Genomic DNA, 26,042 nt, shown 5'->3' on the forward strand with positions numbered 1-26,042 from the left:
GTCCTATCAGAACATGATAAAATACAATGGGTGCCTCTCGGAACATTAACTTCACTTTGCTGGTGTGGATGTGCTATGATCTGATTGCTATAATATTTGGTAGGGAACTTTAAGGTTTGAATAGATTTTTTGAGAGAATGAACGTTAACTGTTATGTAATTCTTGGGACAAACATCTTGCCTCCTGAACAGAAACAGACCAGTAGAACAAGATGACTAATAATAAATTTGACCCATTTTCTCTGGGAAGGCTAGCCAAATCCTTGCAGAGAGACCCCATGGCCCTGACGGAAGTCCATGAATGGCAACTAGAGAATGCAAGTGCAGACATATTTTACAGAGAGCCACACTCAGGGCTCTGTAAGCTTTACACAGACAAGTAAATCCTTATATTTACAGTCCCCCTTTCCCCACTAAAATCTAGATTTCCCAGTGGTGATAAGCTATTGCAGTTCTTTTGCCAATATATAGAACAAGTTGCTTCATAGGACATTGGACAAATACCTGGTTAGTCCTGGGAGTAGTTCAACCCAACCCACTTCTTATTCCCAGCTACTGAAGAGCAACTAAAATGTAGGATTTACTTTATGATGGTCCCCAGAGATTGAGAACAGTGTATAAAGCTACTCTCCTGTCAACAGACTTGTGCTCTTCAGACCACAAAGGACAGGGTCAGGCTCAATGTAAATTTAAAGAGCTTCTTGTTTCAAGATTGACATGGGAAAGTAGTACAAAGACCTCCAAAGTACAAACCTCAAATCGCTTGCACGTTTGTTTTCTGTGTGATCCTAGGATTCCTATCCAAAACTTTTCCCTGGACTTTATCCAAGCCTTTTCTGGTATAAAATGCTCTAGAGACAAGACTTTCATGTAAGGTCGTCAACTCTATACTCTTATTGCTTAGAAGATGACTTGGTAAAGACCTCCAAGTACAAGATCTTTCCGTTGAGAAAGGGTATTGATAGCACTGTTTTTTCTTGACTCAGAATACAATAAGAAGATTTTATTTCTGTGAATCTCTGGCCTTGGATGAATTAATAAAATTTAGCGAAATAATCAGCTTTCTTTAAGAAAGAAAAATAAATTGCTAAAATTATTTTCCCAACATACAATCACACTGAATTTTAAAGGGTTAGATACTTCTTAAAATGATGCCAATGTACATTGGTTACTAGAAGGAAGGATTCTTTTTATTTATTACCAATGACCATGAAAACGGCAGTTAGCCATTGATAATTAAGCAGCTAGTAACTGTGGGGGATTGGAATTGGCCACCTCAAAATATGTCTCTTCCTGAAAGACACTTTGACCCCCACCCCCACTAACTGACCAAAAATGTTGGGGTGGGAGGCCTGCCCCCAGAACAGGCCATCACCATAGACATCTCCAGGTACCTGGAGGGTCCTTGCTAAGCCCATTCTTAGTTCTGGTTACCCTTTGTAAGATACATTTACGTTTGTAAAGGAAATCTCCATTTGTAAACGTATCTTCTTCCCTGTACCAGGAAGAAGAGGGGGATGGCCTTACCTAGAAACTTATCAGAATGGAAAGTGAGGACTTAAATCTACGTGATAAACTTACCCATTGTTAACTGTGCTGTTTAGGCAATATGCTAACTGATTCCCATTAGGTTTCTATAGATAACATCTCCCTGGAGCCTGGGTCACCATGGAAATGGGTGTTCGACCTATTTTTTTCAGGAATTGGAACCCCTGTCCACTTCAGGCTAGTTGAGACCACCAACCCATCAACTGGGCCCACACACACACAAGTCCCATAAGCAACCTTTTGACATCAAGAGGTTAAAACTCCACCCTCAGGGCATGCTAATGCTGCCATTCTGTGAACATGCGTCCTACGAAGAGGCATGAAGCCTGACTGTGCTTGTGCAGATCATCAATTACCTCATCTCTCCTCACCTCCAATCATTTCAGACCACCTTGTCCCCTATCTCATAAATATCCCTGAGTCTCTATTTTTGGGGAAGCGGATTTGAGATTCATTCTCCTGTTTCCTCACTTGGCTGCCTTGTGATTAATAAACCCTCTCTCTCTGCTGCAATCTCTTCATCTCGGTGCTTGGCTTTCTGAGCAATGGGCAAAAACAGACATGGTGCAGTATACAACCACATATTTGTATTAGTCTGCTTGGACTGCCATAACAAAATACCACAGACTGGGTTGCTTAAACAACAGAAATGTGTTTTCTCACAGTTCTGGAGGCTGGGAAGTCCAAGATCAAGGTGCCCTGGTGTGAGCTCTCTTCCTGGTGAAAGAAATCCAGGAAGAGGCCACCTTCTCGCTGTGTCCTCATATGGTGGAGAAAGAGAGATCTCTGTCTCTCATCCTCTACTTATAAGGCCACTAATCCTATCAGATTAGCATCCCACTTTTATGATCTCATTTAACTTTAATTACCTCCTAAAAGCCCTGTCTCCAAATACAGTCACACTGGGGATTAAATCTTCAACGTATGAATTTTTTGGGGTGAGGGGACAAAATTCAGTTCATAACAATACTTTTAATGGAAATCTTAGCTATCAAAGTTCTGCCTAGGTCACACTTCTGAAATGAGTTGTTGTTCAACAAATATAAAGTTTCAGTTATGCAAAATGAGTAATTTCTAGAGATCTACTGTGCAACATAGTATCTATAGTATAGTTAACAATACTCTATTGTATGCTAAAAAATTAAGAGAGTAGATTTCAAGTTGTGTTCTTACCACACACAAAAAAGGGCAGTGGGACAGGAGGAAACTTTTGGAGGTGATGGATATGTTTATTACCTTGATTGTGGAGATGGTTTCATGGGTGTACACATATGTTCTAACCCACCAAATTGTACACATTAAATATGTTCAGGTTTTTTATATCAATTACAGCTCCACAAAGCTATCAAAAATAAATAAAATGGCTCTGGACACTTACATACCTAGAAGTTTAAAAAACAACAAGGAAAAGAAAGAGGAGGAGAAAAATAAGGTAAAACATGACAAAACTTGTCTATTTTGCTGGTAAACGAAAAGTCATCAAGACAACCAGCAACAAATGAATAGAACTAGCCCAGGGAAGCATGAAACCTGAAGGTGAGTTGAGGAGATGGGAAGAGGGTATGAAGCAAATCTTCCTGGTTGGCAGTGTCTGAGAAAAGCCAAGTTTTCATATGAAAATCAAGAATCATAGAAGAAATTCCAGGAGATACAAAAAGAAAATGAAAAACTACCACTCTTTAGGAAGGTAACATATATTCATTCAACAAATATTTGTTAAACTTCTGTCATGTGCAAAGCAACGTGCTAAGCTCTACAGGATACAAAAAGAGACATGGCCCTTGCTCTGCTGGAGCTTACAAGTTTTGATAGAGAAAGCTATTAACCATATAATTTCAAAAATAAATGTAAAAACCAGACTCTGAGAACATGAAAGGAGAGGTTTATGGTGCTATATATATATAATAAAGAATTTGACCAAGTAAGGGAAGTCAAATGAAGAAATGGTAACTGAGGAAATAATAACTGAGTTGAAATTCGAACAATGAGCTGTCAACTAGATGAGAAAGGAAGAGAAAATTTTTCAAGGCAGAGGAGATGGCACGGGTGAAGGAACTATAATGAAAATATGAAAAATATGATGTATGGGAAGACAACTACTCTGGCTGGAACAGAGAGCCTGGAGAGAAATGTGATAGTATATGAGATTAGAGATAAGGAAGGGGGAGTAAAAGATAGTTTTGTTTTGTCTTTGTCATAAGATCAAAGGAAATCATTGAAGGGTTTTAAACTGGTGTTTGTGTGTGTACTGTGTGTGTGCTAGGAATGGAGAATGACATACTCAGATTTTTAAAATATCGTTCTGTTTGTAGTGTGGAGAGGGATTGGAAGGGAAAACTAGTGAATATGGACATAACTCCACTCAGAAGGCCATTCAAATATTCAAGACACAAAATAGTAGTCTTTTGGATAAAGGAGACAGTGATGGAGTGAAAAGGCCATATTTGAGAGGTACATAGAAGATAAAATTGACATGTTTTGTGATGGATCAAATGTGAAGAGTGAAGGAAAGGTCATGTCTAGGATTATTCTAGGCTTTTGGGTTTTAAACTGTATAAATAGTGGTACCAATCATTTAAAAGACAGATTGAAAAGCAGATTAGACCGTCCTACAGGATAAAAGAAGAAAATCAGAGAAAAAGATAAATGATAGAAGTCTCCAACCAGGTGTGTTGCTGATGGTGCGAGGTGGGAACAATTAGAGCAGCCAACAGGTGTATCCTAGTTAGTGTACTCTAATGGGACCAGATCAGCCTTACATGTCTGACATGTAGCAAAAAGTTCTCAGAGGGACACTTGGGGTTCCGGAGATCCTTTCAGGATCAAAGAAGATCAAAAACTATTTTCAAAGGAGATCAAAAACCATAGGAAATCATAACTATTTTCATAACAATGCTAAGATGTCATTTGTCCTTTATACAGTGAAATTTCCAGATGCACTTGATATATGATATCCCAAAAGACTGAATGCAGAAGCAAATATGAGACACTCAGCTATATTCTTCTAATTAAAGTGACATTAAGGAAATTTGCAAAAAATCTAAATCTGCAAAAGATCTAGAACAATACCATTGTTCTCCCTATTTTTCTGAAAAAATGTATTTATTTTTCATTTAAAATATGTTATATTTATTAACATCCAGTGAGCTAATTATTTTTTAATGACTTAATAAATGCTTTTTTAAAATTTATGGTTTAATTTCCAATACAATAAATATTGATTCATATAACCCACATAGACTATTTGGGGTTCTCAATAATGTTAAAGAGTGTCAAGACATCTTCCATCCAAGAAGTTTATGTACAACTGATTTAAATAAACAATGAGGTTTTCTAAAGGCCATCAACCACAAGATAGCTTTTTAATTGCCAAAGAGCTATTAAAATTCACTTCAGAAAAATATAATTAGTCCCAACTATAATTATTTCTCTCTGAAAAGCAGTGAACTAGTCTATAGAACAAACTGTTATTCAAAATGTGAAGTTATTATAGGGGAAAACCATAAGAAAATCAGTACTACATTCAGGCACTATACAGAACTTCCAAACTTGTTATATGTTTGCAATGTCTTAAAATTAAATAAACCTGGAAGTCTGTTAAAAGTTCTATAGCCAGGTAGCGGTTAAGTGCGCGCTCTCCGCTTCAGGGGCCCGAGGGTTCACAGGTTCGGAGCCCAGGTGCGCACTGATGCACCGCTTGTCAAGCCATGCTGTGGCAGCTTCCCATATAAAGTAGAGGAAGCTGGGTGTGGATGTTAGCCCAGGGCCAGTCTTCCTCAGCAAAAAGAGGAGGATTGGCATCAGATGTTAGCTCAGGGCTGATCTTCCTCACAAAAAAAAAAAAGAAAGAAAGAAAAAAAAGTTCTGTAGCCAGCATATTTGCTGCTGCTGTTTGGGTAGAAATGACCTTCTGAGGAATACAGTGTGAAAGACTGAGAAGGCCTGTCCTGGACACTATGGCACACATTTGTCTGGTGATGAGTAACATTCATCGTTCACTTTCAGTGATACACTGATTACAAGATTAGAAGGTTGGAAGCAAAGTGACAGGAGCAAACTTGTGGTTCATTCAGCTTTTTAACAAATAAAAGGAACTGAGAGCAGTATTCAAAACCTTGCCTCTGAAAGGTGTGAATGGCCCAATGTCAAGGCAATGCCAGCTTTTACTTTACTAGTTTGTGCTAAAGCTCTGAAATTTCAGTTTTATCATAGGCCTTGGCCTGTTTTTTTTCACTTCTATATCCCCAGCATCTAGAAGAGCATTAAACCATCCTCTTTATATTCTCTATATGCTCCCTGGGAGTGCAGCAACGCCCAACGCCTTTGCTATCACTATTCACTTATAACTTTGTATGACCTTCAGAGAAGACTGAACGTAGATGTGCTATGAGCACAGACATCATACACCTGCCTCTCAATATAAGCAGACCTAAACTTATTATCTTTCTCCTCAAATTTATACTGCTCTCAAATATGTATCATCTACCCAATAACTTAGGAAAGGTTTTAGACTTGTCCCTTTCCCACCTCATTCTCCACTACATCTAATTTGAATTACAAACTGGACATTTTACCTCTTTAACATTGTTCACATCCTTCCTCACTTTGTTATTCTTACTGCTCACTGCCCTAGCTCACAGTCTCTTTCTTACTAGCTTGTTAAAATCAGAGCTCATCAGTCCCTCCTGTCTCCTTTCTTATATGTTGGGTTTTTTTTTTCTTTTTTGCTCTTGTTACTAGAAGAATTTTGAACAATTCTTCATATTCCCTCTCATACTTTTAAGTCGACATCTACACTTTTTATGGTAAGTTTAAATAGTTGCAAAAGATGTGATTTCTAGTATATTTTAACTATTAACATTGTTTATACAAAAAAATATATATCACTCTTTTAAGTGGATTTAATGGACTTTAAATACCACGGTGATTTGATACCTACCTGTTTCGAGATAAAAGGTACATTATCAAGTTTTGTTTCTCCTTGAATCATTTTTCTATTCCACTTTACCCACAGAATGTTATTGCAATGCAATGTATTTTATGTTGGAGAACTTTTATTCCTTACCCCCTCAACTTTTATGAAAGATTTTTATATATTGAGATTAATTTTTTAAATTTTTTGAGACTACAAAATTCTAAGAGATAAATACACACATACACTAAACATACAAACACACATCTGTATGTATAAGTACACATTCTGGATAGAGTTATATAATTACTAGTAGTACATAAATAATAAACAGCATGAATATATAGTATTTTCAAAGGTCTCTTTATTTAGTATCCCTAAGGTTTCTATAACCCAGGACAATGTACCACATTAAAATTCAGGAAAGGTGGAGAGTATACCTTTGTTCAGTAAAGTAGGCAAGGGCCGTTGTGAATGGGAAGGTAGGATGTTGAACTTGACTGACTCCTTAGGAACACATGCATCTCAAGCAGAAGACTTTGGGAAAGAATTCATATAGAAGGAGAGGAGCTGGAATTTGAGCCCTTTAAGCTATCTGTGTCCACAGACCCTTAGGAAAGTCTTTGCATTCTCCTGGGTTTCGTGGATACCAATTTGGAGACTACTATCACAAATCAGATAAGACCACTCTCCCTGCTTAATTTTTCAGTATTTCTCATGGCAAATGGATGGGCTGCTCTTGAATTCTGCTTGATCTGCCTCCACCAATATTGTTTTTTTCATCTTCTTCCATTTCTCTGTTTTCATCCCATTCATATTCATATCAACCTAATTGATACTGCAATGCTGCTCTACCCGTCCACGCCTTTGCACACCTTTCCTTACTGGCCTAATCACAGCCATTTTGTAGAACTGAAATGAGGATTACTGATGGTAGATGGAAAGCTGCTTTCTGTAGTTGTTAAATGGGGGCAATTATAATTTTCTAATACAATTATTATACAATAAAACAAGAGTTAAAAATCCTCCTTCAACTTTTGAGAGGATAAATGACACAATCATCAACACTATTCTTCAAACATGTTGAAAACTCACAAGGAATTCAAGCAGTCGGGACTAAGAGATAAGCAAAAAGCTCGTCCAATAATCAAATGACACAAATAAAAAGTGAATTCTGTTACAACCAGTGCATGTAAATATGTGTGTAGTATACAGAATTCTAATACGGCCCCTGAGATTCCCACCCATTGGTGTGCACTCTGTATAATCCCCTCCCCTTGAGTGTGAGTGGAAGGATGATGGGAGAGCCACTCCTGTGATTAACTTAATGTTGTACAACAAAAGTGAAGAGATTTTGCAGATGTAACTAAAGTCCCTAATCAGTTGATTTTAAGTTAATTAAAGGGACATTACCCTACGTGTGCCTGACCTAATCAGGCGAGCTCTTTAAAAGAGGGTGTAGAGGTCAGGGGCTCAAAGTAGCAGAAAGCTATCCTGTTGGCCTTGAAGAAGTAAACTGCCATATCGTGGAGAGGGTCATGTGGTAGGAAACATCAAGCAGTTTCTAGGAGCTGAGGACTCCAGCATTACATCCATAAGAAACTGAATTCTGCCAATAACCAGTGAACTTGGAATGAGACATTGAGTCTTAGATGAGATAGTAAGTCTAGTGGGCACCTAGATCACAGCCTTGTGAGATCCTAAGCAGAGAACCCACCTGAGTAAAGCCTGGACTCCTGACCCACAGAAACTATGAGACAATAAATGTGTGTTATTCTAAGCCACTAAGTTTTTGGTAATGTGTCATGCAGCAGTAGAAAACTATTACATGATTGAAACCAACACCAAATTTCTTGGTTTTGCATTATAGACTTTAAGATATACATAAGCCAAAATATTTGGAAAAATATTCATAAAGCATTATTTCTCATGCTTTCCAGAATGCCAGAATGTCAACTTTGTTTCATTCATTTTAATAAAACTGTAGTCTCTAGACACAATTTTACAAACTAAAAGCTGTCCTGTGATGAAATATTTCTAAAATATTCCCAAAGCTCTAAAGATTATTTTAACCTTAACTATATAGGTTTGGCTCACAAATTCTACCACTATTTTCTTGGAATTAACATCCTATAAACACCACTCTCTGTTTAACAAAGCCATCAGAATTATTGCATGTTAGGTGCATATTAAGCCAACTCCTCTTTGGATAGAAAAGAAAAAGAAATCTATGTAATAGTTAGGAAGTGCCATATTCATTCTATTTCTTTCCTCTCCCAATGTCCTATAAAAATAGCCAAAGGTTGGTTGGGAACTGAAGAGGAGGGCAACACTTGGATATTTTTTTGGTGTGTGCATGCCCGTTAAAGGGTGAATGTGCCGGTGAATGTGTATGTGAGTGTGTGTGTGTGTTTGTGTGTGTGTGTGTTATTTATACTGGTCTTATTCCAGAGATGATTTATAATAGTACCTAAAACACAAAAAATGGAAGGGAAACAGTTGGTTTATTGTACTTAAATGATCTAGAATGATGGAAAGATTAACAAGATTTAAAAAGTCAATGAGTGGAATTAATCTATACAGAGAAACACTGTCATAGGAGTCATCTTTTATTTTAAAGGACCAAACAGATGACTCAATTTCCTTGGAACATTGTGTTCACATTGAGAGCCTTCCAGAACCTGCAGTTATTTCACATATGCCAGGCACATCCCCTCTCTGTGGGCTTTATTTGAGTGGTCCAAAACATTTCCTTTATTAGCAAGTCTAAGTGGAGAGAGATTTACCCTGGCAGTATCATAGTGTGGATAATACTGAATTTGAATACTTGTTCAAAGGAATATCCTTATCATGCTGTTCTAGGAAAATACACAAATACTTATCCATACCCTCATAATTGTATATTTATCATTCTGGGTGCTAGTGCCTGATCTTATGTAGATAATTTGTCTTTTTATAGCTCTCTCTATATACAAATCTTTATGCTATCAAACCAATTTATAACATTATTACACTTTACTAAATGTTTGCAATTCCATTGGTCTTAAAACATTTTAGGATCCAGTTGAAAAAATAAGACCTGTACTCAGAGAAATAAAGGCACGCCTATATTTCATTATTATTTAGTATTATTTCAGAGAAGAGTAAAAATGTGTGTTAACTATGGAAGAGAGGACCAAGTATACAGATTTAAAGGGATACCACAAAGCAAGCGAGAAAAAACACTTTTTATTATAAATTGAAGACAGTTGGGTAAAGGCCAATATATAGAAAAAGACTATAGGACTGCCAAAAGACAGGTTGAAATAGAGTGCAGGCTGCGTACAAGGACAGCCGGGGTGGGGGGGGGGGACCAGCTACTAGAGATTAAAGACATCTATTAGAAGCATCTATTAGATTTATTATTCTTCATTGCATTCACTAGAAGAGGTTCACAGTCAGTTGACAGCTCATGTTATGTCTGGTGAGGAAAAGTAGAGAAAGGATACAGGATTGGAAGGTAAGAATCTAAGGTCCTAGCTTTTATGGCTCTGACAACATTACAATACTGCACATATTCCCTGATCTTTTTCTCCCTCTGTAGATTTTCTCTTTCTTGACAGCATGAAAATGTTTAGGCCTTTAACATAAGTATAAATATTTTGTGTGTATGTGTGCACTTGCATATTTATCTCTTTCAAAATGATGGCTCTCTGAAAATTCAAAAGATTGGGTAGGATTATGTAACACATTCTTAAAATATTAAAACCCACACACATTAAAGCATCAAGTAAAATAGCTGTTAACCTGTCTCACTAATAATCGCCTGCTTAGATCCAGTCTGTGAGAGGAAAAGGAAGCAATAAATTTGACCCTAACTTACCGCACATTTTAATTGCACAGTACTCCCAGGGGGTGTCAGGGTCAAGAGTATAGCACCATGGCCTCGGCTTGCCATCAGGATTGCGGCAATAATTATCATCAAAGCCCTTGTCAGAATATCTGCAAACCACACCAAGAAAAGTGTCACGTAAATCTGCCTGGAAACACCACCCAGCCCTCAACTCACAAAATAATTTTCGACTTAGCTTGGATACTACTAGCTGGGGAAAAAAGAATTTTTCTATGCTTTGCTTTACGAGGACTGCTAGTCAGTGACTATTAAATCTATTAACTTACATAGTTTACTAAGTATAGAGTACCATCCCTTTTGCTACTAAGTTAGGTCCATTTGGTACCTGTCCACCAGTTGAGGTCCCAAACTGAATCCCTTTGTCACAAAGCCCAATTAAGGATAGATTACATAAACATGACCTCAAGCAGAATGCTCATTAAGAAAACAGGTCCTTTTCTAGGGCAGGCTTAAAGTTCAAACTGAAAGTTAGATTTCAATAACTTTGTTACTAACGATAGCTCAATTTTGGAAATAGAGCCTTACTAGGTCATGCGCTCACCTCCAGCAGAGCAAGAGACAAACTCCATCATATCACTTTCTCTATACCCTCCTCCCTCTAAATTAACAGAGTCCTGAATTGGTAACTTGATTTTAATTGCTACCATATCCCTTCAGCTCTCACTTAAAAGACAAGAGATGCACTTAAAAATATATCAGAGTTTTAATTTCATTTAAAAGAACAACAAAAACCAAAAAGTTAGAGAAAGAAGAAAGAAAAAACTCCTGTCAGCAATTAACAAAAAAAGGTGAGGATAGAGTTTACTCTATAATTATTTGCATTTTTATTCTTTATAATAAAAATAAGGGAATTCATTTTTTCTTTTTTCAACTAAAAGTTTCATGTGAAATGAATGGGCCAAAGTAGACATTTTGTTTTTGTAGCTATTTAAGCTCAAAACCTAATTCTGGGAGAAAAGTAGACTTCATTGTCTGACTTCTCCAGATTGGCAATTTCAAAATACACCAGAATAAAACAGGGAAAGAATTGTTTGCTTCATCTTTCATTCCTTTTCTACGAGCATGACCTGTGTCACACATGTGACCCCACTTTACCTAAGTCACTGAAGATGTGGCTTTAGAAGGAGATTGGCTTGTATTTAGCAATAATGCCTCCTCCCACAGCTTGGGCCTGTGAAAGTGGTCACTATCGAATGGGCCTCTGTCTTTTTTCTGCTATGGAAGAGAAAGAGGAAGCTTCTGTTAGTGCTTCCCTTCTGCACCCCATTGATGCTCCTGGGTTCAGGACCATCCTGATTTCAGGGACTCTTAACCTAGTCAGCCAAGGCCAGCTGAAGGTGTAGCTAGCATTCTCATATACTTCATCACAAATCCCTTTTCCCCAAGACTATCCAAAAAACATCATATGAAGAGAATTTCCATGGCAGTTTGTCATGCAGCAAATAACAGTTTGTAAAAAGAATCATTGGAAGCATGAGTTGGTGGTATTTTACCTTTCTGGCAAGAATTTGTGTCGGTGTGGCGTCTGATGATCCCAGCGCTGACAAATCTTGCCTGATTCTGTATGATCCATGGGACCTCGATAACTTTCCCCATTGCAGGTCATGCATTCAACTAATAAAATTAAAGTATGGCATGTTAATTGCTTCTGACAGCAAAGTCAAGACCACCACTGTGCCATTTAAAGAACAGTAAATCACCTGTTTAGCAAAGAGATTTTTAGAAAAGCTTACAACCATTTTAACTTTAAATTAGGGCCTAATGTCCATAAACAGTGGCATAAAACACTCCCTACAGAACTCTTCATATAGTTTAAATGGGAATTTCTGGTTAGTGTCATACAGATTTATCATAGAGCCAGAATGCTGCCTTTCTAATTTTTTAATAAATGTCCAAAAGGTACCTAGAAACTGCAAATATAAGATAGACCCTTGGGGATCTTCTCTTTGTTGGTCTAAAATGCAAAGGATCTCAGTATCTATACTGACAGCACAATAGTGCTCTTCTCTCCACTTATCCTCCAAATACATACACAGGAAATACACAATTTAAAATGAGTACACTTCATACTCCTACGGTTAATGCCAAAATCAGAACCAGATAGATTTGAGAGACCAGCTTCAGATAGAAATCTGGCATTCTGGCACTATTCAAAGAACATGGATATTTTAAAAGAAGAAATCACACCTCCTTTCTGTTAGTGAACATCCATGCCAAATAACTAGGCAGGCTTACATTCCTATCTAGCTTAGGATAGAGGGTGACCTGCTATTGAACTCCTTGTACTCATTGTTTTTAAAATGTATAAGGTGATCTAATTATGCAGGATCTTACTGATGACTCTGTGAAGTTAACTAATAATTCTCTTCTGGCTGGCCTCTTATGACACAGAGAACTCTGAATCACATCAACTAGCTGAAAATGGGGCTTCTCAAATGGACAGGTTGATTTGTAGCACAGCAGGAATCCTGTGGAATAAATCATTGCTTGGTTTCCCTACAAATCCGGCTAACTTCCCCAAACACATCATTTGTATCTTGTGATTACGGATCATCTAACTTTAGCTGAAGTGGGGAAAAGATATCAATGTTTGTTTTATCCACCAAGATATAGCCTAATGACTATTTGTAATATTTTGGGATATAACATTAGAATCATCACTTTTGAACCTTTGATTTTTATAATCTAATAGGACATTAACTATTAATTTCCCCAAACATGAAACCATTTGGCTTGATTCATCTACTTCTTTTCATGTAGGTTAATCTGTGAACTTAGACAAGGGACCAATTCAGCTTCCTCTCGTTTGATACTGAGATTCCCTAGACAACGGCCAGTAAGCACCTGAGCTATAAATGAGACGGGTCCAAGAGTGTATTGATAAAGGTGCTCTGGTTGGCCAAGGTCATTTCCACACTGAAATGCTTGACATAGGTTATGCATTATCACATTTCAGCTTTCCATTTGAATGGGGTATAGACTTATTTAGCTCTCTTTTAAAAAAGAATGCAAGGTTTGATATCTTCACAGAAAATGATGTGGCATTTATCACTGTTTCTTGCTCCTTTATTTTGAATGAAAAAGTAGAATAGAATACTATGGTCAAACGTAAGAGATAAGTATCCACATGTACAATTTCTAACCTTGTACAGTACTCAGGAATTAGAATATACCTATTTTGTCTCCGTCAGCAAATGCAGTTTATGAGTATATCCCTTTCTAATGAGAGTAAATAAATTTATTTCCTATGAAGCTGAACTATGGGTATTATTATAAAACATTGTTCCCGGACTTTAGGATTTTTAATTTTCTTAAGGAAAAACCGCTACACAAATGAAACAGGTAATTCTATTAGATGACTACCTTCCAGAATGAGTGTGGTAGATCAGTAGTTCTCCAAACTTGAATATGCATAAAAGTCACTTTGAGATCTTGTTAAAGGGCAAGTTCTGATTCAGTAAATCAGAGCTGGGGCATTAATAACAAGCTCCCAGGAGGTGCTTATGCTTCTGATCCTTGGACCTCACATTGAGTAGCAACTTTGTAGATAATTTGTTCTATTCTAAAAATGGCTTTTTTGAAGAGAATGGATTTCACTGGGACCTTGAAGAATGGATGAGATTTGGATAAACTACAAAGGGGAAAAATAACATAAAATGGTACAGACACATGAATTAGTATGCTATGTTTATAGTAAAGTGAAGAGAGAGTTATGGATGCAGGTGCAGACCTAATGAGATTTAAAAAAAATAATACAAGTTAACAAGAATAATGTTAGATTTTGGAAGGTAATAAAAGTTGTTGTTGGGCTGGGAATTAAACATATCTTGTGATAGGACTGAGATGCTAAATATATTATAGTTACATGTTCTTTGATTATTCAGTACTTTTAACATATAAGAAATCATTTGATCCTTGCAGTGAGGAAAACACGGTTCACAAAAGTTTTAAAGGACTTACCTAAAAGAGAAAATGTCATATCTGTGCCTGGAACACAGGTCTCTGACCCACAGTCCAGTGTTCTTTCCATTCTCTTAATTGCCTTTTTGTCCCACATATGTTAAATTATTTCCTACACATTCTAACTGGTCATCCTTAAGATAAACTGATAAATTTAGAAAGTCAATCTCCCTGCCTTTTTCAACATTGTCCACATTACCCTCTGCCTTCTTGTTTACAAGAGTAGGTTGCCCTCCTGTTGGATCCTCAGTTATTGAAGGATGGGGAAAAGGAGGCCACGACAAAAGCAACTAGATTGGCCATCTTATCCAAGGCTGAAAAGTTTGTTGTTTTACCATTGCATCAGACCATCAGGTTAATCATAAAAGTTACCTCAAGAAAGCCAAATTGTGAACTCATATTCACTTTTCAAACTTCCAGAATTCTAAGAATCTTCTAAGTTTTCCCAGCTCAAAATCAAGCAGTACAGGTGGAACCCAGGTCCACCTACTCAAGGAATCGGGTGAAAGCATGATCTATATAACAGCGCAAAAGGGTGAGGACTGCAACTCCTGCTCTATTTCCTTTGGGATCTCTCTACTGTTGCCAGTATATTATTACTTAACCATTCCAGCAAGTTCTAGCCTTTAAAAATAAAGAGCAAAATACTGTTCCAGATCACATAAACTAAACTAAATAAATGTTTCTATTTAAACATAGAATTTTTTTTCTGAATATAGTTCTGGCTTAAAAGATAGTAGAAAACTACACATGAATTGTAATATAAGTAGGATTAATTTAAAATCTTTCTCATCATACTAACCAATTGAACCACAAAATTATCGTGTTCCATTTTTCACAATTGTAAAGCCACAAGTGATCTGTTTACAGACTAAAACAGCTACTTTGAAAGCATCTCTCAGACAAATCTGTGCTGGTGATTACTTCAGCAAACTGAGTGTTTGAAATATGAATAGTCTCACAAATGCACACTTATAAAGAATAGTTTTATTTAAATCTTTGTTTTTAGACGTCTTTCTCCACACAGAATATAGAATTACATATATAAAGTCACGGCAGTATTATTTTGGACTTTAAGTGTAAAGTATTAAAAAATAATGATTATGTCTTAATAAAATGTGTTTACTTGAATATTCGACAATCATTAAATAAGACATCTGTTCCAACAACTAGCGATCGCTTTATTTTAAATCCCAAGTAAATGTTAAAGCCAGAAATTGAATTTAACATACCTCAGTTTTCCCTGAACTAAACGTTAATGGTAATAGTTTCTTTACATAATTTTGTAAGGTTCTAAATGTGATATTCTAAATGTGATGCGATTTTCTTTTGGAATGTTTAATATATTTCAAAGTTTTAAATTATAAGAAAATATTAATCATGGGATATGAGATATATTTCTTTTATGAACCAAAATTTCAGATGTTTATTTAGCCAAGATTTTAATATAGTTACAAAAATTTCAAAAAATATATACTGTTCTACATGTCTTTTTCAAAAAAACAGTCCAAAGTTTGACCACAGGTATTTTTCTGGTTTAATTTTAAATATACAAAATAATTTGATCATTACTACTTCATCCATAATGATGTAAACTTTGGAAGTTGCTATTTAATAAATTAATATCTTTGGATAAAAATGGCTCACTCATTATACCATTTAAGCATTCTGGATTTTGAGGTTTCTCCCTCTTATATGTATTTTAATATAAATTTACATCATATCTACATTATTTTGTATATTTTGTATTATTCATTTTATAAATAGTGTTTTTTTTTTCTATTAATGTATTGACAACGCTTCTTATTTTAGGTCTTCTTCATTAAAACCCCACTAAAACATTTTAGCATGAATTCAAATATCACAGCTCAATTCACACTCTCTGAAATATGTTTAGCCCATAGGGCACGTGTTGGTTCACTTCGTTCACAGGAGGGTCATTCTATACTGTCAGACCTCTAATTGTTCCCAGAAAAAGCATATCTGCAACCTTTACTGCCACAGTGCCAATAGCATCATGTGCCATTAATACTAATGAGCAATGCCCTTTTCTAAGGGAGGTGCAATGACCTCAGATTATTAAAGGATATTAGAGACATATATTCTAATGAGGTAAGGATATGTGGAAATAGGATTTTTCCAACTACTTCTTTTCTAGAACATTTAATTTACATTGCATATTGGTCTAGATCTATGCCAACGTATTTTGATTTGTATTCTTCTTATAAAGCAGGGGTTGAAAAATCACATTCCCACACGGAGTAGGCAGGTACCATAAATGTTAAGCTGTCTAAAGTTTGACCAAGTTACCTTCCCTTGAAAACACCTTCCCAGGTCAAACAAAACCAATAAACAAAACTCCTTGCCAATGACTTTCAACCTCAGAAAACTGTCATAGTGGAGAGTTCCCAAAAAGTAGGAATTTTTCTTCCACGTGTAAATTTAAGACAAATATTAATTACAGACTTATTCATACAAAACAGACTTGTTCATAATGTTATCACAGATCAGTTTATTATTTTTAAAAGAAAAGAAAACAATGAAGAAGTTATAGTGAACAGAATATGATATAGAATGGAAAGTAAGAATTTACAAACAGAGATGGAACCAGCTTTAGCACATGGAGCCAAGAATTTTAAATTAACTAACAACAGAACACAAATTCACCTTCTCTGTGACAATTAGCCAACAATGGCCTTTTTTTATATGATAAATATCAACCTAATATTTAATGGATATTTATGGAAGAAATATTTCAAAAAAATATTTGGTTAATAACAAACAGGTAAGATATCTTACTATAAAAATTGGACAGCATTCCAGCAGCCCCTGCCCCCAAGTACTTCAAAATCCTACTAAATTTCTATCAGAATTTAATCCATATTTCATTCGGATTTTTAGAATTTTAGTTTCCGACAGAACTAAAAAGCCAGCTATTCAGTGGCCAGATAACTATGAAAAATGAAACCACATACAACGCTGACATGGTTACTCTTCCTTCTTGTCAGTCATTCAGTTTTCCACTGCAAAAGTAAGGGCAGTGCCCCTTATGCTGGGAGAGGAGGTGAAAACACAGACACGGATTTAGGGTGCCTGCCTTCAAGACAGCTTGGCATCTACTGTTTTGATCTTTTCAGATACTATTCTGAATGGTATTCTGTTCTGGTCTATGTATCAAATTTGTTCTAGTCACACACAGAGGTATCGAACTTCCACACACCCTCCAATATTCTCTTCTGGGTCCACATACCCTTGTCACACCACTTCAGAGTAGGTTTGACAAAATTTCTGCAGAAGCAGATGCTAGGCGAATATAATTAGCATTACTCATAAAGGGCTCAGTTTCATTCGGCTCCTTTCAGGTGACATATGAGGGCAGATTTTGAGGTATGTGAGCTCAAAACAGCAGATGAGGAAGCCCAAACTTTTACTCTCCCTTGAGAGATACCTCAGGCTCTGTTGAAATTCCAACTAACTCACTCCATTATTTTGCATTTATCTGATGATAATCATTTTTAAAAACATCATGTAAAAATACTCACATAATCATCTATAGTTGCATTTGAAGAAACAACATATTTATTGTGATTTGATTTGTTTCTGTTAACTTTTAATGCGAGCTGCAGTTCTACACAAAGAGCGAGCAGAGTGCCCCACACGGCATTCAGGTTCATTTACCTTCTGAACACTGAGGAATGTCACAGACTTCGTAGCGTACCTCTGGATTGCTTGTGAAACACCAAGGTCCCCCTTCTTCCCCTCGAGGGTTTCGACAGTAGTTTTCCTGTAGGTCTTTACCCCGATAGCTCGAAGGCAAAAAGCTAGTTTTAAAATGATAATCATTACAGTATAAGAGCATGCATCTTGATTTTCGATCTATTAATTTTACTAATTAGTGGATACGTTTTTCCTGAAAGTAGAGAAATCCTCTATTCTATCTCACACCTCCATATATTTTAACTTCAATTCTGTCATTCAAGAATTCAAGAACGTCCATCCATTCTTAAAATACTTAAATTTTATAAACATTCACCTAACTGAATTCAACATCAAGAATGATTTGTCTCTGGATTTGCTAAGAGCCAATCACGCTAGAACTTAATTGACGTCGTTCGAACCACAGTTTCAAAGCTCCACTCAAAGGGAGCAAGGGATTGAGCAAGGCCACTTAGGAGAGAACTGAAGAAACAAACACTGCAATCGACCACGAAATCTCCGTATTACATTGCTTATCCGAGATAATTACTTGTTTGTTTATTGCTTTTCTTATGAAGAATAGCCCCCTCTTTTCCTGCACGATTGAGAAATAGATTAATGAAGTAACACAAAGAGTCTAGAATCAAATTAAACCTGAACTCAAATTTCAGCTCTTTCTCTTACCAGCTGGAGACCCCAGCAGGTAATTTAGCCTCTCTCAGCCTGTTAGCTTACCGTTACACTGAGCATAACCATAACTTATAACATCTTATACCTTATACGGCTGTTTTGAGACGTTCAAAAAGATGACAGAGCAACTAACACTTAACAAATGCTACTAAGCACACGTGGCTTAGTAGCCTTTATTCTGTCATAATGAAAAATAGAATTGCTTATTCTCTTCAAAAATTTTAATAATTTTCTCTGTGTCTGGGGCTTGGTGCTTTCAGTTCATAGCTTCATAGCAGTAGGCCATTGGGTGCAGAGACTGAAATACATTACCTTTACTTAGAATTTCTAATGCCCTGTTATTTATAGTTTTGTTACCAGCATAAAGTATTTCAACACAGTATCAGAAAAATCCAAAGCCTTTTTATTCGTTTGTACTGCTGTGGCATCGGCCTCAATGACGCTGCATTTGTCTGCTAGATTGCACACAAAAAACCATAAATAAAGAATATACATCTGTAGGTAACATTAGTAAACACTTTTTGAAAATCCAGTTACATTTTCAATATTCAGTTCAATTTTTGCTATTAAGTTTTATTTCTACTTTTACTGATCTCTGAATTCTAAATGGTACTTAAATTAGAGTGAAGTCCAAGGATTTTAGTTTCTCATTAAACACCATTCAAATGTCTACCCTACCCATTGAAATTTCTAATTAAGAAATCATTATTTTTCTTTATGTTGTGACACAAAATGAATATGGACATGCATCGGATACCAAACAACATTTTGCAATGAAATTCTTTCATTTGGACATGAATATACATCAGAGTTACGCCTTCAGAAAATATAAATTATTGGCTGAAAAGAAATAGTCTATTCTAAGATACTTACTGTGAACCAAACATTTTCAAGGAAACTATTAAATATTACAAACTAGCATTTTAAATATGGGGAAACAAATATAAGACATTAGGCCATACAATTGACAAAAACTATAACAAAATTAAAACTCATCATGATTTCACAGTTCCTAACAGGATTTAATTTTCAAATGAAAAATGTCATTTTTTGTCTTAATTTTAGCCCCATTATTCCAGAATATTTTAGGATACTTTTTGTTTGTGCCCTGTTTGACATTTATTTTCTTTCATTTTTGCCACTTCTCCAACGTTTCATAGCAAATTTATAATGAAATACTGATATATTGAAATTTATAATGAAATAGTCATTTTCCAAAACTGACTTTAACTTTATATTTTTTCATAAAGTAATACATTAATCAAATTTACTTAAGAATACTCTACTATAATTCTCTTTTATGAAAAACCTTGGTATAGTGGTAAGAACGCTGAGTGGTAAGAATAAGTAATTGTTAATCACAAAATCTACACTGTTGGCCCATACTAGTATATGCCCAACATTAGCCCTTAGACAATTTATTTACTCTTTGGGTTTCAACTTCTTCACCTATAAGATGGATGGAGTGAATTAGATTATTATAAGATCCTTTATTCTGTATCATTTTATGTATTAAGTTTACTTAAGAAACTATACAACGGATTTAGCACATTAAATATACACGTATTAAGTATCTACAGTTTTAGAGAAGATTTTTGTTACACACAGACACACATAGAAACATACACATATACACACATACAGCTGCCCAGTGGGTTTGTAAAGCCAAAATGAAGCTGTGTAAAAGTAGTAAATCAATCCAACAGTTTAGTAGGAAAAATACAATACAGTAGGAAGGAAGACAGATAAAGTAGAAATCAAAACTAGATATGGCCAAAAGATGAACAAAGTTTTCCCACTGGAGTTAATAAAATGAAATATGAAGAGAAAGGATGCACTTCTTTTCACAATTCTGTATCAATGCATATCAAATTCTTCTTTAGGTCATGTGGGGTAAAGAGCAGTCTGGGTCATCTTTTCTCTTCATTCTTTGGTGTATACGACTTGTTACCCAAGTTAACTGGTTTTCTTTTATGTTCTGAGGTATTTAGCCTGCTTTTCTTTAGCATACCATACTTGACCAATGGATAAAACCTAGCCCTGCTCTTTTCGCTTATGTGTGTTCATTTAACAAATGTTTATGAGAACCTATTACACAAAAGCCCTGTGCCACTCAATAGGCTCTATAATAAACTTTTATTCACATACATAATATTTTTGGTTCTTTGTCCTTGGTAGCAAGAGATAAGTAAAGAAATATTTAAAATTGAGTTATATCCAAATATACTTTGAAATATTAATGAGATCTTCTGGGTGCTAGCGACCTTTTCTTTTCATTAATATGAACTGTGTTCATAGGAAACTGGATCTATTCCATCACCTGCTTCATTAATGAATGCTAGGTGGCCAATGAAGGATATAGATGTAGATATCAGGTCACCTGATTTTCTGGTTAATCTTCTATACTAATTTCATCATCTATCATCATCTTCCCATTAAGCCACTTGTAAAATATTTCAATTTAGGGAGTCAACAATAAATCACTCCTCTAGACAAAGACATATTTCTTTTTCCATTTCCCATAAAGTTAATGTTTACTTAACTTAAAAGTGTTAAGCTATCATGCAGATATACCAATAAGCTGCTAATTGATGAAAATTAAATGTTGCTCCCAATGAATACCAAAAAAAAAAAAGATTTGATTAATGTACACGATCCTCTCAGCCATAAACATCTATATCACAAGGAAATGTTTGTTGGTAACATAGCTGATTGGACTGGGAAGCCAGTTCCCAGGGAGATCTATTTCACACTTACTCCTCTAGCAGAGAATCACAATCACAGAGAATTTGGGTTGAAATAAGACCTCTACTGGGTCAGCCCAGTGCACTCTCCCTGACTAGGGTAGGACTGATTTCCTATGCTACTCCTTTGTTCAGGAAAAACTTAGATCTATCCATTTAAATAAAATGTTTTCCTCACTATGCAGGAGTGACACAATGCAAATCCTATGATAGGACAAAACCAATTATATTGTTTGTTTCTTTTTGTAATATAAGCATAATATGTTTCAGAGGTATTTGTGTATAATAGTAAGCAACTAATTTGAAAATAATTAGTTGCTTTCTGTTATTGAAACACTGCAAAGCTGATCGGCTTGGACACTTACTAGGTGGTGTTAATTAGGCTGACATCACAGGTTTGACCTCAATGTGGAACAAATAACACTTTTTTTTTAATATGTGGGCCAATTACCTTGTCTCTGTTTACTGAAGTAAAATCTTAGCATAATTCTGCCCCCCCAAAAATGAATGAAATGAAATAAAAAGAGGATTCATCAAGGCAAAGTCATCACCACTGTTCCAGAAACAAGTTGCAGCATGTGTCCTACTGATCAGCCAAGTGTTTCATGCTCTGGGGCTGTTAAAGGCACAGGTTATACAGTGACACCGGCTGGACTCAGACTCTGGCCATACCACTTACTAGTCGTGCATGACCTTGAAAAGTTACTAAGGCTCTTTGTGCTTCAGTTTCACCATATATAAAGTATAACTAATAAAATCATCCACTCTGGCATTCTTGGGAGGATTAAATGAGATCAACCAGATATACTATTGAGCAAGGTACTTGGCACATGGTAAACTAAATCTTACAGTCTATTTAATAACAAGAGAAAGCTGTTTTAAGCTAATTTAATTCCTGTTAAAATTATTTGTGAAATAAATCTTGAAAACCATGGCTACACTTAGTTATCTAATGGGTGTTAGATATCTATGTTTCTCTTCCATGATGATTAAAACTCTCAGACTAATGAGCCTATAGATATTACCCATGCTCGTCTTTAAACATCATTCATCTGTTATAATGAACACAATTCTTCTCTTAAGTGTGGATATTTAATTTCCAAGGAATGATAAGTTTTCTCCAGTCATTAGGCAATAGGTGGGAAAGCTGGTCAATCCGAGGCATGAGTTTTTAGCAGTGGTTCTCAATTGTGGCTGTACTTTGGAGTCATCTGGGGAGCTTTAAAAAAATTACTGGTGCCTGGGTTATTCCCCCAAGAGATTCTGATTTAATTGGTCTGTGTTGACGCCTGAGTGGTGAGATTCATTAAGGGCTCATAGCAGGTGATTTTAATGTGCGGCCAAAGTTGAGAACCACCATCTCTCATCCATCTCCTATTTATCACAGTCAACCTCTCCACTGAGCTGCAGAGTGCCATACCTTGTTGAAGGCAAAGAGAGGGAACAAAATCTCTTTTTAAAAATTACGTTTTCATTATTTCTTCACAAACGTCAAGATCTGTAAAATTGAGGTTTTGAGGTAAGATAAAATGATAAATTTACTAATCTTTGGCTAAATATCAGTCATGAATTCACAAAAGCCTTGACCTAATACAATTCAGTCAAGTTGGCTATGTTATTATAGAACAGTAGGATTATTCTGAAGAACTAACATGAGATTGCTAAAATACATATAACAAAGAGAGGCTCTATCCTCTTTTCCTCATGCTGTTCTTACCTGTGTTCGTGTGGTATCATGGAATTCCAGGGCTGGCATTTGATGCCACTCTTAGTGATAGATACTGTTCCTTTGTAGCTACCTCCTTTACCAATGATGCAGTTTCTAATGTAGTCTATCAGAAGAAAGCAAAGAAAAATGTTATAACTATATGTAACATATGCTGTATATATATTAACAAGAAGAAGAAAATTCCATTCAAATCTTTTAAGTAACTAGCACTTATAAACTATCTCAAATCATACTGAAATTTATTGTCTAAAGTTTCTACTAATATTTTCAAAATAATACATTTCTGAATAATACAAAACAACAAAAGACTATTGAGAAGTTTTAATTTTGTGAATTTATACCTGGCTAACTGCGGAGATTAGTCTATGTATTTCACATAGATTAGCCTATATACTCATCCGACCAGGCAAATTTAATTTGGCAGAATGATTTGCTCAGATATATAGACAATGTTAAGAAAATATTAAAAACAAAAATTAAGTGATTTATAAAACCTATATTGAATTCAGAAAGTTACTTTAAAATAAATAAAAATAATTAATTTGTCTTTATCTCAGTAAAACAGCGTGGGTTTTGTATATGCACGTGTGTGTGTGATAATTACATTATGTTGATTATTATTTTCCATATTTTTGCTAACATTTCAGCTGCTAAATAATAGGGCAATCAAATTGAAACAAGCTGTATATTCCTATCAAATAATAGTATATACAGTTATTAGCAACCTAGAAGATTGAAGATGGTCTTATACTAGATTTTGAATTATTTTTAGGATTTATAGAATTATTGGGGTATATAGAAATCATCTTATTTTCTACCATAAATTAATTTTAATTTATTTTACACATCTACCCTATTAACAAGGAAATATCTGTGTATATTATGAAATACCCAAATTTAATAAGACACAGTATGATTAAAGAAAACATTAAAATTAAAATAAATACAGTTATCATAAATACAATCCATGTTTACTATTTTGTGTGATGAGGGATTCATTTTGTAAAATTCATAATTATTTAACATTCTTCAATTATTTCATTGATATAATTCTGCTTTTGAACAAAGTAAATACCTTGTGAATATACTATCAGACTACCGAAATAGACAAATTAACAAATAATATGGTCTCAATTCTTCTTTTAAAGATTTTTTTAAGTATATAATTAGTAATAGATCCAACTGACTTTTCAAAATCTCTACATTTTGTTATCAGCAATAATCACTACAACCTTGTTGAGTTATCCAAAGATGTTAACATTTAAAATAGTATAGTAAGCTCAAAATATGCTGTAATGTAAAGTGTCTTAAACTAATAAGGTGGCACTTCCAAAATGAACATGGAAAATACCAGTTCTAGGATATGTTCTTAGAAATAAACAAAGAGGGAGGGGGTAATCTAAATATCAGAAGTTTGGGAAATACTGTCTTTAATCTAAAGAACCATACTGAAAACAGTCAAGGCACTAGTGTCATCTGTCTTAATGGATGTATCAACTGCATAATAGATCCTGTATACAATTGAAAAATCAGTAGGAAAGAGCACTGTGGCAGGAAATTACACATATTTTATGCTTTATTTCATTATGAAGTATTTAGGGAGAAGCCAGTTACCTTTGTTTTCATAGAGGTCGAATTCATGGCCAAACTCTTTTTTCACTCCACTTGACATACTATTGAAAGGGAACCAGAGGCATCGTTTTCTTGCTTTATCAAAAACAAAGGCCCTGAAAAAAATATCTGAATGAAAAGAAGGAATACTACTATTTATACAGTTTTTAAAGAATAGGCACATGGTTTAACCAAGGAGGGCAATATAAAAACAGACACATTGTTACATACACATAATAAAAGCACGAATGATATTTGAGCCCACCATTTTGATGGCCAAATAAGAAAGAACAAAATTAAGTTTTTGTAGGTATAGATTTAAATATCAGATTAAATACTATTTGGAATGTTCTCATGTTATTCTAAATGATGTCTCAAAAAATGAGGGCTTCAACAAACAAATTCAATATATAGCACAACTACTTAGATTATTTCAGAAGACTTTATTTTTTTGTAAGTACACTGCAAGTTGGAAGATTTTGTTTGTAGTTATATACAAATTATTATATTTGAAATATCATGATTAATTTCCAAAGTCTGTAATTGTATAAAGTACCTTCTAAAGTGATATTTCCTAAAATGCATTAGACAAATCACCACCCCAGAAAATTCTGCTAGCAAGGAGGGATCTGAAATTAAATGTTTCGAAAATTTTGCATATAATATCCCTTCTCAGTGAGTTATGAAGCATTGAAGCTTATTGAAGGCTATGAAAACCTTGCTATTAAGATAACTGTTTATATCAGTCAATGTTTCCTAAATCGATTTGCTTGCATAAGCATTTTTAATTTAAAAAAACTATTAATAGCATAGAGAATATGCTTTTAGTATATTATCTTGAAGAAAATTACTAAAATGTGTCACTCCTACAATTATCATTCCTCTATTATATTGATTTTTTTCGTTCACTAAAAAAAGTCTCTCTAAAGCAAAATGATAAATACAAAAATTCCTTAACCGAGAATAGTAAAGTACTTGATAGAATTTTCAACATATTAAATGTTACCATTTCTTACAATATGGGAAATGAAGTTAGAATTTGAACTGTTTTCCTTCCATTTAGAAAAGCTACTAGGGGCTGGCCCCATGGCCTAGTGGTTAAGTTCTGCGCGCTCCACTTCGGCGACCCAGGTTCAGTTCCCAGGCACAGACCTATACCACTTGCCCACGGCCATGCTGTGGCTGCAACCCACGTACAAAATAGAGGAAGACTGGCACAGACGTTAGCTCAGGGCAAATCTTCCTCAAGCAAAAAGAGGAA

At 35.2% G+C, this 26,042-nt stretch overlaps 1 protein-coding gene across 2 annotated transcripts in view; it reads right to left on the reverse strand.

The window, feature by feature from the left end:
* Positions 1 to 26,042, reverse strand: part of HGF (hepatocyte growth factor) — a 74,502-nt gene that overhangs the window by 37,991 nt on the left and 10,469 nt on the right. The window contains exons 3-7 of one of the 2 annotated variants that reach the window (XM_004431293.3): positions 24,785 to 24,897; positions 23,159 to 23,273; positions 17,990 to 18,117; positions 11,845 to 11,965; positions 10,322 to 10,440 (exon numbers count right to left, since the gene is read on the reverse strand). In XM_004431293.3, coding sequence (XP_004431350.1) covers positions 10,322 to 10,440; positions 11,845 to 11,965; positions 17,990 to 18,117; positions 23,159 to 23,273; positions 24,785 to 24,897 — 596 coding nt within the window. Of the gene's footprint in view, positions 1 to 10,321; positions 10,441 to 11,844; positions 11,966 to 17,989; positions 18,133 to 23,158; positions 23,274 to 24,784; positions 24,898 to 26,042 lie in introns of both variants that reach the window. The other variant, XM_004431292.3, reaches the window with a different exon arrangement.

This window comes from Ceratotherium simum, chromosome 1 (genome assembly GCF_057802395.1).
Source record: "Ceratotherium simum simum isolate JZ-2026a chromosome 1, ASM5780239v1, whole genome shotgun sequence".
NCBI lineage: Eukaryota > Metazoa > Chordata > Mammalia > Perissodactyla > Rhinocerotidae > Ceratotherium > Ceratotherium simum.